The sequence below is a fragment of the Pezoporus flaviventris genome, unplaced genomic scaffold, assembly GCF_033815535.1.
Source record: "Pezoporus flaviventris isolate CSIRO_AGI_PZ_B2104156 unplaced genomic scaffold, CSIRO_AGI_Pfla_v1 ptg000063l, whole genome shotgun sequence".
Lineage (NCBI taxonomy): Eukaryota > Metazoa > Chordata > Aves > Psittaciformes > Psittacidae > Pezoporus > Pezoporus flaviventris.
The window spans coordinates 8,803,738-8,817,924 of NW_026892611.1; the positions used below are offsets into that span (position 1 = coordinate 8,803,738).

General features: G+C 47.0%; 1 protein-coding gene across 1 annotated transcript in view; it reads right to left on the reverse strand.

The window, feature by feature from the left end:
• The window catches only part of AP2B1 (adaptor related protein complex 2 subunit beta 1), a 78,926-nt gene that overhangs the window by 18,963 nt on the left and 45,776 nt on the right, over nt 1-14,187 (reverse strand). The window contains exons 15-18 of the mRNA XM_061470464.1: nt 7,633-7,674; nt 5,587-5,733; nt 4,173-4,318; nt 1,568-1,697 (exon numbers count right to left, since the gene is read on the reverse strand). Of these exons, the coding sequence (XP_061326448.1) occupies nt 1,568-1,697; nt 4,173-4,318; nt 5,587-5,733; nt 7,633-7,674 (465 nt within the window). The remainder of the gene's footprint in view (nt 1-1,567; nt 1,698-4,172; nt 4,319-5,586; nt 5,734-7,632; nt 7,675-14,187) is intronic.

Sequence of the window (14,187 nt, forward strand, 5' to 3'; positions counted from 1 at the left end):
AGTAAGGGGAGTGCTCTTTTTAACTTGGCATCTGCTATCATGATTCAACTCTTTGCAGAGAAATATACTATTACTCCATATGGCAGCTTCCCCAATTGTAAAAGGGCAGCCAACTTCTATGGCAATGAGAGAGCTAGCAAATTTGCAATGAAGTCTGGCACTAATGAATGCTCTGCTGTCTCAATATAAGGTAGTTGGAGGTTTCCTCGCATGTTTTTTCTTTGCTTTGTTCTAGCAGAAGATGCTGCTGCAAGAAACAAACTGTGTTCTGATTCCTTTGGAGACTGACTAATCCAAATACTCCACTTCCTTCCTGATCAAAGGAAGCAGCAACTTGAGAGTGCCTCTGTGAGAGTCCCCAGCGTTATGGCAGATGACAACTGTCACCTCCTAGAGCCTTCCAAACTTCCTTCAGAGCAGGAGGCAGACTTTACCACGTCTGACCCAAATGCAGTAATACAGACTCATCCTCATGACCTGGATACAGAGGGAATCCAGCTTTTCCACAAGCTGGAAGGGCCCTCTGTGGAAGACAAGCACATGTAATTCATACACTGTCCACATGCTCCATCGCATGACTGAGCTCAGAGCCCGAGTGTAGGACTGCTCGTTTGAGCGCCAGAGAAGCTATTTCGAGCTGTTTGCCCAAAGACTCATCAATAAGTCATAAGCCCCAGAATGGAAGTCAAAAGAAGGGAAAAAAACCCCAGTTGCTCAAGCAGAATAAATAGTAACTTCATTGCATTCTCTTAATCTAAAAAGAGAATGAGCTACTTCAAAATATTCCCCTCTATGGGCTGCTACGCTACAGGAACACAACCGAGTTCCATCTCCTGGAGACTGGAGGCAAGTGAGGTGTGCTACAGAGCAAGTTAACCACATCTTTGGAATACTGGGAAAACCATCCTGGAGGACCCAGCTACACAGAGAAGAGGCAGGAGTCCCTCACTGAGCTCCATTCCACAGTGGCTGCACACGGGAGGTAGAACTGTCTGCCTGAGAAGTACTTCAAGACCAACACCCTTGAGGCACATCAGGACTGCTGGAGACAATCTCTGGTCAAAACCAGAGGGGAGCATCTTCCTGGATCTGGTGTGGGTTTATTTATCAGATTGGCAGCCCAGTCTGATAAAAAGCCTCATCTAGGGAATGCTGTCCCTGACATGCAGCAACAGCCTCATTAATGAAACATTAGCTGCTCACGTCATTTCTCCTCTGCCTTTCCTGGAACATCTTGTTTGCCTTGGATTAAGCTATCTGGGGCAGGGATGTGCCAATTTCTTTGTAAAGCACCCTCAAGTTAAGAGCACTAAAGAAGTATTAATCACTCAGTAGTTGCCATCTTTCCTGCAATTCCTTTAATTGCCTCAATTCTTGGTGACAGCTCTTGCTGCCTCCTCCACCCCAGGCATGCACTTTCTCTGTTCAGACCAGTTCGTAAGTCTGCCTAGTTACCCTACACACATGGTATTTTGTTCCTAGAGTCTTACCACATTGTGTTGGGCTGAACAAGCTGGGCTGAGCACCTGCTGCTCTCTCCCCCTGTATAGAATGAGCCAATCCTTACCTGGAGATTGTTCAGAGGCTCCATTTTCATGACTGGTCCCAAAGTGTTGAGGGGCAGGGAGACATCAATACTTTGGTTTGGCATCAGAGGTGTGTGAATGGCCAGTGGGGTGCTTGGGATGACCCCAAAGCTGAGCAAGAGAAAAACAGAGGCAATGAGAGCAGCACTGCATTGACCAGCACCTACTCCTCTTTTGCCAAGCACAAGCTGATTCGCCTTCCATTACTTCTGAGCTGCCCCTGCTGTCACTCAAAGGGAGGAACACAGCTCAAAACAGCACTCAAAGTAGGACAAAGCATAGGAAACTCAATCAGGTCGGCCTCACTGCAACGTGCACCATCCTGCCCAGGGGACCAGCATCTGGGAACTCTTCCATTACCCACACCATACTGGTCTATGTGCTGAGCAGCAGCCTGCCCAGCAAGGAGCAGCCCCTGACCTCAAACTCGGGCCTCTTGGCTTACTCTTACAGAGCTGTAGAGCACTGCAAATAGAGTGTATCACACACACTCCACGGCTATTGCATCTTTGGGAGCTCTGGAAGAAGGAACTGAAGCCAACACAGAACAAATAGCCAAGGAGGTTTGTAGCAGAGCACTGCAGAACAAATGAATCAACACAGCCAGCTGTCTGGTCCCAAATGACAGTGTCTGGCTCTGTTGCTTGGTTTGAGGCTCCTTCAGCTGGGGCTATATACCACCATAGAAAAGCAAATGGTTACTTGCCCTTCAGTCCAAGAGGCATTTAATTCCACAGGCATCTCTACTTCATGTGGATAAGAGGGAAGCAGCTAACATTTACCATAACACCTCTGTACTATGTACTAGCTTCGTTTCAAAACGAGATGCAAGCACAGATTCATAACACAGTCTGTCCACTCACAACTGTGTTTCTCTTTAGCAGAATTCACATGAGCTCAGAAGTGATATTTACAGCAACAAAAACATAGGTGTGTACTTCTATTTTACCCACTACGAAACTGAGACTGCCTCTGCACGGTGCATGTGCATTGGGTTTGTCACTCTCAGAAACCAGGAGATGTCCATTCTTTGTTCTCTTTATTTTCAGCCTTAGGGAGCTGAAACAAGAATATTCTCAGCAAGGGCCTACCCACGTGGTTTGCCTTTTGCAGCCATTTCACCTTGGGGGATATAAGCCCTAGTGTTTTCCTTAAGACTCAGAGGGAAAACAAAGTTGTATTTTGCTACTAAGTGCCTGGTATTCCAGCACGCTAGAGCTTTAGCTTTCTTTCCTTTTTTTTTAGGGCTTTATCCCAAGACTGCAGTGAATGTGATTAGTAGCAGCAGGAGAGGGGGAAACGCAATAGAAACCTCCGAGTTGCAAGCCTTAATATTTAGACCTAAACTGCCAGCCCACTGCAGCTCTTTCCAATGCACCAGCCACCGTGGAAAGCTGTGGCAGGAGAACAGTATTTGTAGAAGAGTAAACAGTAGTAGGTTGTATACAGAATGTGTGCTGAGATGCTGCAAAGGGAGAAGCTGCTGGTTTACTGTACAGTATTTAAACTTGCTGCATCCTTGAGAAGTACTGTGGAGGTGTGGCTAGAACACAGCTTGATGTATGGGGAAAAATCACAAGCAAACCAGCTTTTTTTCAGGCCAATTTGCATGAAGTATTTGCACACAGCAGCTTAGCAAAACTCTCCAGAAAATACAGCAGTCCAGGGAGAACATTTACTAAGACTTAGTTAGCATAATGACTTTTGTAAGTAAATCTTCTTCGTCCCAAGAAATCCCACATTTGCAAGGCTAACAGTGATATTAAAGAGACAGTTTCAGTGGATCTGCAGTACAGAGAACCCTTTTCCAGCAAAAGGATATTAAGAAATATGGGGAGCATTTCAGTCACAAGATAACCTTCACATTCTTAACAAGAAGCAGGCTGGTCCTTGCTCAAGATAACACAGAGCAAACCACAAGATAAGATGACTAGGAAGGCTTATTTGTGGGAAGGCACCATGGCTGTACTGCCATGTCATGTCTTTTGGCTGAGATGGGTTTCAGAGAACAATCTGTATGCTCCAAACACTCAAGTGGCTGCTCCTTCTGACAAAATTGTTTTGCTGCCAATTAGAGGGAAAACATGTGCCACAGGCTCTTAACTTGCAACTTCTTCCCTGACAAATAGCTTTATTAATGAGACCTGTATTTCCAGACAGTCTGAGGGGCAGCACAGCAATTAAGTCAGGAGGTGGAGGCATTACAGACTGATACTTGTGCTGCTCAAATGCTTGCCTGTTTATGCTCTTGCTTTCCTCGGGGCTCTTACTGGCTATAAAACCACTAACCTGCCTAACAACTCATGAGGCTCCTTTAAAACTCTGCAGAGATTAAATGGGGGAGATGCTGTTTCAGAGCTAGGAGACCGTCTGCTGCCCATTGCCTCACAGATTTATCAGTCTGTATTTCCAGGCATTTCACACAATTGGGGTGTGATGGAGAGCTCAGGCTGCATCATACAGCTGTTTCCATAACTGCATCATATACCTACATAAAAGTCCTCCCTGTATCTATCCACGTAGACACAGACTCCTTTCATAGGAGCATGCAATCATTTTAACAGAGGAAGTGGATTGATTTCTCACCTGTTCTTATTGAACTGAATGGCAAAGTCGGTCATGTGCTGCAAAGCCTTGTTGGTAAAGTTCATCTCCATGTAGATGTGTCCCTGCCTGTGACTGAATGTGCCTGAGATCTCCAGTCCTTTAGCCTTCACTGCAGGCAACCAAACCTTGAACACAAGAGATGTCATTCAGCATAAGTCTGGCCTGAAGGTAACAAACAAGTGCAGTTCTCCAAGCAACAAAGTCCTGAGTCTGGAAATTCAGCTACATTGACGCATCAAGCCCACAAATGCTAAGGAAACACTACAGGGAAGACACAACATGGGGTGTTGAAAGGATCAAGCTCACCAATGAGTAATAAGCTCACTGCTCCTAATCTGTATTTGCCCACAGTACTCACATTAAGAATTCAAATATACTATAGCATTAGTGTGCACAAAACAGGGAAAGCTTGTGTCCATCACACTAATGCAACACTTACCAAGTCTGCTGATGGACAGGCTTCTCCAAGGACATGTTGGGCTATTAGAGGCAGGACAACACTAAAGTTTGAACCAAATAAAATCACAGGGCTGATACTACTACCTGCCTGGGTTCTGAATTCCCAAACCATCTCTGTGGGAAAAACCCAGACCCACATTTGAGTGGTGCAAGATGAAGTACTTCTTAGCTCAAAATTACTGGGGTCTTTCGTACTCGGTCTTACATACGGTGTACTATTTACTAGCAAGCTAAAGACCAAAAGCTTTGAGTACGCTCTGCAGTACCTTGAGATCCTAGATTTCATAGGATGACTTAGGCTTACTCATCCATTGAGTGTTTAATCAGGGTGCTGAGTTTTGTTTATTCCCTTTCAGGCATGAAAGGCTGAATCTGAGCTCCCCCACAGCCTGTTGGCAGAACCACATTCTGTATCTCACAAGCCCTTCAGACTAAGCACACTTCAGTCACTGCATCTGTGATCTCTGTCACTAACAGAGCGTTTCTCTGCATTACGCTGCAGTGTGCTCATCAATCACGTGGTTTTACCTTCACTGTCACACTGGATTCCTCCAAATAAACGTATCTTCTATGAAAGCTGGAGCAAATTGCATCCCGCCCTCAGTTTCCTGGGGAAGCTTGCTAAGAAGCAGATCTCCAGGAAAGAGCTGCTTGCACAAAATTGAGATTCTTTTATCTTACAAGGGCTGGTCTTTGGAGTAATATTATTACAGGAAAAATGAGGGAACTGCTAAAGACACAGAAGTATATAACTTACAATTACCACGGTCTCCAACACAGTTACACTGCCTGAGCATCCCTAATGGGACTGAGTTGAATTGGGTGCCCCAATAGCACAAGAGACCCACAATAAAGGGGACAAGCGAGCAACCTCTGACTTCTTGTAGCCCAAGGTAAGGCAATATACTGAGGATGATTCTTTTTCCTTACGTACAGACTTTGGAGCCACATATCCTCCAGGAGCCATGCCTATACCAGAGGAGAGCTCGAAGAGATCATTGAGTCCACTGCTCACCACGGCCGGGGTGGGTGAAGGGGCAAAGGTGGCCGGAACAGAGGAGGGAATGTAGGTCTGCCCCACCTGGAGGGGGTAGAAAAAACAAGCACTGATTAACATCACGCATGAAGAGCACTACTTATTAAATAAACCACAAATTCAGGCAATATACTCAATATTTTAAAGCCGTTTGCAGCTTCCCTGCTGAATTATCAATAGTGCTAAATAATGCATTTGAATCCCAAAGCTCCTGGCAACTAATCCCTACACTTGGCTATCGCCTCAACCATGCAATAGCTTTCACATCATTTCTTATAGCTCCAGTTACCTATTCCCACTGTAGAGGAATCCTTCTTCTCCATCTCTCCTCCTCATAAAAACAATATGCTTTGTGGATCTACCCTATATAAACCCAGGGGAAAGAAAAACACGCTTCAAATCTTCCCCCAACTATGACAGTCTTCAGGAATCTTCATGATTTTGCATATCCAGAGATAGCAAGGGAGTCATGATCATATTGTGTACTCCCACCCAAAGCCAGAGCTCTGCATTCTCAGCACTATGGTCCAAAAGGTTCATTACATGAAGCAGAACTAGCTGTCTCTGCCACAGGACAATCTTTCTGCAACAAGGGCAATCCTTCCCTCTCAGGACTTAAATGAGGGCACCAGACCTGGAGGATTAACCTTTAGGTGCCCAGCTCCAGTTGGGACAGTGACTCTCTAGTTAGACTCCCAAGTTCTCCTTTACTATGAGCAGGAAGAATTATGTGCTTGAGAAGAGGATTCACCAGTCAGCAGCCCAGGGACAGGCAGAAGGGCTAAGGCAGGCAATAGGAAATACGGATGGCAGGTCTGAAGTCTCATTGCTGTTCTGTTGCTCAGGAACCCACCTGAGATGTGGTGTTCAGTCAACCCCTTGGACAGGGAGGACTGGTGCTTTTACACAACTGCTTGGTGGGTTTATGATGGCCCAGGAAGGCAAGAGTCCTGGCTTTGTAAGTACAATCTCTATAGTGTAAGCATCTCCCATATGCTGGTCTGTACGGCCTGGGGGCTACAGGTACACTGTGCCACCAGCTCTCCTCTGCCCTGGTGCTGAGGTTAGAAAGGAACGCAGGAGTCACAGGAAAAGAAGGAGAGAGAATGACTGCAGCCAGAACAAGGGTCTCCGAAAAGCCCCCATTCCAGAACTGAGTATGCTTTCCTCACTGCATTACTGCCTACACAGTCCTGGGAAGAGGGACTGGAGCTTTCTCCAGGAGACTGCTTTTGGCTGTGGGTTGGAGACACGCTCCCTCCTGCTCACTGCATCTCCCAGCCACCTTGCATCCTTTTCCCATGCTTTATTGGAAGAAGCTGCTATGCGTTTGAAGTCAAGGGTGCTGTGGAAGCAGCCTGAAAGTCTCCCATGTCCTGGCAGGCGCTCTAGGCACTAGGACACTCACAAAGCACAGGCACAGAGGAGGAGGCCGGTGGCCGGCAGAGTTCAGCACTGACCACATGCAGGAGGAAAGCTCAAAGCACCTCTTCCTGATGTTCCGAAAAAACCTTATGTGGCATCTGGGAGGAGAAAAGCACTGAGTTCAGACAAGCCCATGGAGACACGGGGTTAGGGTTACAGCAGAGCAGGCTTTGTGAGTAGAGAGGTAAGCACCTTGGCCTTTCAGCTCCCAAAGCAGCTGCACAAGGACTGGGGTACTGCTAGTGGTAATGCTGATGCTCAACCCAAAAGCTCTGAGAAAGAAGAGCTAAGCAGACAGTCAACAGCTCTGGCCGTGGCTGCTCTTAGGAAAGCCCAGGTGACATCTGGACTCAAAGCAACACAGATGGGGACCTGTGTGTTTCAGTTGCGTTTGTCCATTTTCAAACATCTTGAGGGATTTTAAAGCATCTTCCAGCCCATAATGGGTGAGGTTGTACTGAAACACCCTGAGCTTTGAGCAGCTTTTGAAATTGGGGAAAAAAAAGGAATGGCACTTACTGCCGGGCTTCCTCCAATGCCCCCGCCAAGGTCACTGCCAAGCTGAAAGAGAGAAGGAGAAAGAGGAGAGAAAGGCCGAGTTCATTTAAGCCAAGTGTCAGCAGGCTGGAGTGGAGCTGGGCTGCTCACACTGCTCCCTCACTTGCCACGCATAGGACAGACAGAAATGCAATGAAAGCACAGGGAACAGAGGGGCTTTTTTGCTGTTGCGTGAGCAGAGCTGCTGGAGAACTACCCCCACACACCTACAGTGGACGGGGGTGTTTTGCAGGTTAACAAGAACAAAAGCTCATCCCCTTCTTGCGCCTGTCATCTGCACCAAAATCTCTGCCCAGTTCTTTGTGCTTCGTGCACCAGCGCTTTCCCTTCAGCCCACCACGGTGCCTGCCTGCAGCCCGGAGCAGCTCCACAAAACCCAGTGGGGTAGCTGTGAAATGGCATAAAGCTGACAGGAAGCTCACTTCCTGAAAGCTTTGGTTTTCTAGGGAACAACTACGAACAACAGGAAAACACAACGCATCCTGGCTACGTTCATCTGACACGCGGCTCTATTCAGTAAGGAGGAAGAAAGAGAACGGGCTATTACAACAGCTCGGAGAGGTGGGCTTTTCTTCCTTTTGAAGATGCTCCCCTCCCTTAGACAGGAACAAACTAGCTTCATGATCTAATGGGCCACTCAAATAGTAAAGAGACCTTACAGTGCACTAGAATGTTTCAGTAATGATCTCTGCCAAGCTACACAGCTACAGCTTGAAGCGACTGAAATAGCCGCTGTGTACCACCCGCGCAACCCTCCATAAACACTAAACCCTCTCTGGAGCCCTTCTGCCAAACCATCCTGCAGCCCACCTAGAAGCTGTCCTACCATGAACTCCCTTTACAAAGCATCCAGACCACTTTCTCAGTGATAAAGCCCAGTTTTGAAACATCCATACCATTCTACACGCTTCAGATACCTCAGTGATCAGGACAGACTCCAACGCTGACTACAAGTGCTGTTTGCAAGTACATCACTCCTGTGAATATTTATAAAGCACTTGATAGATGACTGATAGCCAGGAGGAAATAAGCATACATCTGCAGTGGTTATTCACTACAGAGACATCTCCAGGCATATCTGTGTCCTAGGCTTTTGTTTTCAGAAGACCATGGTAGCTTTTTGCCTACTGCAGGGTCTTTTTTGGTCACATTCAGATAAGGATCATGCCCCAGCAATGTGCATGGAGGATGAAGCAAGTGCAGGGGTGAGGTAGAAGCCAACCCCCAGGGGGAAAAGGCTGGACTAGCAGACCACAACACCACAGATCTAGATGTCTTTGCTCTTCCATTTGATCAAGGTTTGGGGAGGTCTATCTGCTTTAAAAAGCATTTGACAAACTGGGTCAATAAAAGCTCTAGATATGGTGTTCAAATATATGCTGATATGTTAAGATATCTAAAAAGATACACCAGAAGCTTCCAGGTAAGTCTGTGCTTAAAGCCAAAAAGGCTCCAACCTTTTCTCTCTGCACAAAAGACTTGGAACCTCAACCGTGTTCTGGTCCCCAATAGCCTGCTCCCCAGGAGATCTCATGGCAAATGTACTTTACGCTGGTCAAGAGATACCATAAAGCTTCGTAATTCTCTCCCTCAGAGCACAGATAAAAAGGATAAAAGGCCTTGAGAACAGCAGTGAATTGCAAGAGAGTGATTTACAGATGGTAACTACCCTCCAACAATACTAAAATCTGACTGTGCTGTTCTGCATCCTCCTTCTATCCCCGGCACCTCTCCTTCCCCTGGTCCCCACAGGAGCCACCCAATGCAACATTAGCTACCATGAGTAGGTGTCAGAGAAGTACAAATCACACACAATTTGCTTTTTGTTAAGAAGCCTTAAGAGCTCCTTTTATCCTGTGTGAAGCTCAGTTTATCCCTACTTGAGGTCATGGTAGAAAGTTACAGGACATCCCTCATCTTCTGCAACAGGCACCTCTTCACAGAGCAACCCATCCTCTTGCTGCCCATGGCAGTGCTCTGTGTTCTCTTACTGAAGAGGTAACACTGAACAGTTCCAAAGTCGAAAGAAAGATCAGGCACAGACTGAAGGAAGCCAGCCAGAGGATGCAAATCCAATTAATACTAAGCTTATAAAATAGCGCTTATTACACTGTCAGGTCTTCCCCTCTGAAAGAGCCTGGCAGAGCAGAGTTTTGTGCTACAGCCTGCTCTATAAGCCAAGCCGTGTTTTAGATTAATACATCAGATCATTTAGATCTTGTTACTGGCTCACTGAGGAGTAATAAATGCAACTATTCATAGTCCTGCATGCAGATGAACTTTACACTTTATACTGACAGGCAGTGAAGTGCAGAGGAGAAAGGAAAAAGGTAAAGAATCCAGTTCATTTCCAGATACTACTGTATGCATGGAGGATTTCGGGTACTGTTGTCTGAAGCAGGAGAAAGACTGGTTTACCAAGCAGCAAGCATTTTACAAAGGGTATTATGGAAATGACTGAATAATTCTGCATAATGAAGCCAGATGTTAACTATTGTACCACTTCCTACTACACTCATCATAAGAAGCTGCAGGCTAGGAATCCAACCTCGGAGAAACCCGTACACTGGTATCTGCGTGTCTTCACTGTGAGGAATAACATATTGGGGTTCCTCAAGCTATCAGCAAGCCTTTCATCTTCCCTAATTGTCAGGCCTTGGGGGAAAAGCAGAATTTGGATTTAGTGCCTGTCTTGAGCCAAGATTCCAGCTCTCACCCCCTACAACGCAGAGAAAAAAGCCTCACTGGCTCATAGAATTTACCATTACATTTCTAGATTGCACTTAATTCCTCTCTGGTAGAAAGGATCTCTTTTCAATGCCAGGAAGCTCTGACCTGCTCCCCCTGAAGCCCTGCTTTACTCACAGAAGGGGTCTGCACACAGCAGGCTGCCACTCTTTTAGCTCCCAGCTTGGGAGTAAGTGCTGCAGATGTGCTACAAAGCTGCAGAGCAAGCTCCAAGGAGCTGGCAGCTTCACCAGGTCCCTAGAGCCAGAGTTGGCTCTACCTAACATAGCGAAAAGAGAAGTGACAACACATATACTTCAACAGAAATGAAAGGGGGAAAGTTAGTGAACAACTAATCAGTTCCACATCAGACCCGTGGTGCACAACCCACTGCAGCAGGACAGAAATCCCTTTCTCTGTTTCTCTTTCCTGTCACCTTCCTACAGCACCAATGCTTTCCGCATTCAGAAACTACAGGTCTGGTTCACCCAGCCCTCCTGCAAGATGCCCAAGACCTAACTTTATTCCAAACTCAAAACGATGGAAGAGACGGTAACAGCAACGTGTGTGATTAAGAGGGAAGGAGGAAGGCAGAGGGAACAGGAACCAATTACCCACAGACAATCCTCTCCCATCTGGAGTGACAGGCAGAGTGCAGAAGGAAAGAAGCAGATATTAGTCAGGCGTGAAGTGCTGCTGAACCAATTCCCCAGGGCTCGCAGCTCTGGTTAACCATTTCCATTCATCTCAGGGGTGGGCAGCCACTCCTACTGGGAGGACAACATGAACCTGCATCACATGAGAGCAGGCAACAGCCCCACGGAGGAAAGGACCAGGCTAACGGCACTGTGAACCCTCCTCAGACTTGCTGTGAAGGTGGCGCGGATTAGAGTTGCCACTTGGTGGCCAAGGGGAACTCAAAGCGCTGCAGAGCCCTGATCCTGAGCCCATAGTTGACAGGCTTGCCTCTTGCTGAAGAGCATAAGGCCTCTACCCAGGGTGAAGAGCTGAGGGCTTCAGGGGATGAACAGGGAGCCTTGGCCACCAAACACACAAAGTTCTTGAAAGAGGAATTCTCTTTATTCCCTCCAAACCCATCCTGCCATAACAGCACTCGAGCAGCCACATGGGTTTAAAGAAGCTAGGCTCCATCCTGTATCAATAAAACCTCTTCCCAAACTGCACTGGTATCTTTACTTTGTATTAGTTGGCTTGGATGGCGTTGCTCTGCAGTGGAAGAGCATTTGCCCTGTAATGCCAGCTCGGTGTAAGCAGTTACGCTGACTTATGAAGTGCAGCAGTGCTGGAGTTACTGCATTAGCAGGGTTTATTTGCATCTTAACAGCAGCTCATAATGAAGTGACTGCTGAAGCATTCATGTGATCTGGAGGGGTTACAATCACTTCTGCAACATGACGTGAGGCATTTGGAGCTCCAAAACATAACCAGGTGGAGCCAGGGACACAAGCTGCAACAACCACTGCTCAGCAACCGCTTTGCCTTGCATCCATCGCATCTCCAGGGCTTTCAGAGCTGCTATGCATTTCATAGAGCCACAATTCATGGGTTAACAGGGGACAAATGCTGCCTCCCCTCTCCCTCACACCCCAAACCAAGAGTTAAGCATGTCAAGGAGCTAGACGGGAGCATGCCCTCAACACAGCAGCCAGGCATTTACCTAATGACAATCAGGCTATGGGGCTGAAGGAAACGCTGAGAGCAGGGTTGCTAGAAGGCCATTTGAGGTGGGCTAACCGTGTTAAGACACATCTGAAGTGCAGGACAGATCATGCATGGTCTACATCTGCTGACTTCCTGATGTAGGTATCTCACTGCAATGCCACTGTGGCTCACACTGAGGCATTTTCAGTACCTCATTTGCTGCCTATTTTATGTGTTTGTTTTCTTGCTACCAAGCCAGGCTACTGTCCAAACCAAGGTGAGCTGTGACAAAGGTGGTAGAGGATGGGTTACGCTGCCAATACCGTAGCCACTAGTTCCAGTAGCACTTAACTACTAATGCTTTACCTTGCTGAATGATTTCCATCAGCAAATGAAACGAAGTGCTAACATCTTTATTTCTGAAGTGTAAAAAAGCAGCTCTGCAAAGCTCTAGCAGTCCTATTACTGTTGCAGCAACAAAAGCCTTAAATCAGACATGAATGAGTGACTCACCAGAAGAGCTCCTTTTCCGGATCAGCACTGCTCCAGCAATGGACACATGCCCTTTGTCAGAAATCCTAACCGATGTCCTTTGCAGATCACCAAACCAGAACAGCCCAGATGAAAGGAGATGCTCAGCACCTTGTTGGAGGCTGGGGAAGCATCACATCCACTGCATAAATGGATGTTAGGGCTGACCTAGTATAGGCATGTTCACACTGTAGTTCCAGGAAAAGGTAAATGAAGTAGCTTTCCTAAGATTATACACAGTAAGTCATCTGCAGAGCCAGGAGGGGAAGTTGGCACTTTTGGGCTTCAACAACTATGTGAGGCTTCCTACTCCGGGCATGTGAAATAACTCAGTAGGTTTTCCTTTTATACAACATTGGTGAGTCCCTGATCAACCTCAACAAGCCAGGGTGCTGTCCACTGAGGCCAAACTTTGAACTCTCCACTTGAAAGCGCCAGCGAGGGAGGAGTGACCACCCTTTCGGATCAGGCAGGCACTCACCACTGCTGGAACAGGGTTTCTTCCCAGGCTGCCAAGCCTACAGGCATCCAGAGCCCAGGACACCCCATGGGAGAGTTACCCTAGAGCTCATGTCCCTGCCCTCCACCATGCTTCAGAGCAAGCAGAGCAGTAGGACACAGCCCTGAACCATGCAGAGGAGACCTCTAGGGTCAGCCCCCCCCTTATGTCCAACCTGATTCCATAGAGGGGCACAGTTCCACCTGGAACAGCCCAAACCAGCCCAGGTATTACAGAAAACTGCAGTGTTTATCAACCAGCTTCACAATTCAGGACATAAATCAGTCTGATCAGCTGCCAGCCTTGAATCAATAATAGTCTTGTAGATGAGTGGCTAGAGTATTAAATAAAATCCTTACATAAGAGACAATCCAAGCATGTCCATTCCTACAGATTTACTGCTCTGCCCCCAGGTTTAGAGCCAGCCTCCCTGGCTCCCAGCCCGAGCTCTCATGCCCTGTGGATCTTCAGAGCAAATGAACACACAGAAAGGTTTAAAGGCAAAGTGACCCTGACCCATTAGAGCACACACAGACAGTGTACAAAGCGCTGCATCAACACTAAACCAGGATTTGGAGGGCTGCCTATAATCTGAATTAAGTTTAGGCACTGATGAGGTGGCTTTAAGGGGATAAAGCATCAGCTCTCAGCATGCACAACTCTGCATCCGGCATTCTGCTGTCCAAGCAAGTTTTGCTTCTCCCACATCACTACTTCACACTGTGGAGATCTCGACAGCTTTGTAACAATGGGCTTAGTCACCATTTCACAGACAAGAAAGCAAAGCAGAGGTCTGCCCAGGGTGGCAAATAGGGGCACAACCCACAGCAGGCTCACTGCTGGCTCTGTTCACTAGAGAACAGCTCTCCATAAGTCATACAGCATGCTCTGGCTATAAGCAAAGCATATCATCTTGTAACTAAAGGCTTCCCCCCCCCCCCTTTTTATTAACACATGCTCAGCATCTGTGCATGCACAATATGCATGTTACATTGATACCAATTACAGGACTTACTAAGGTGATGAAATAGTTACTCACTAAAGAAATGAACCTTACAAGCAGCTGGATTCTCACTGGTCATGGGGACAAATCTCTA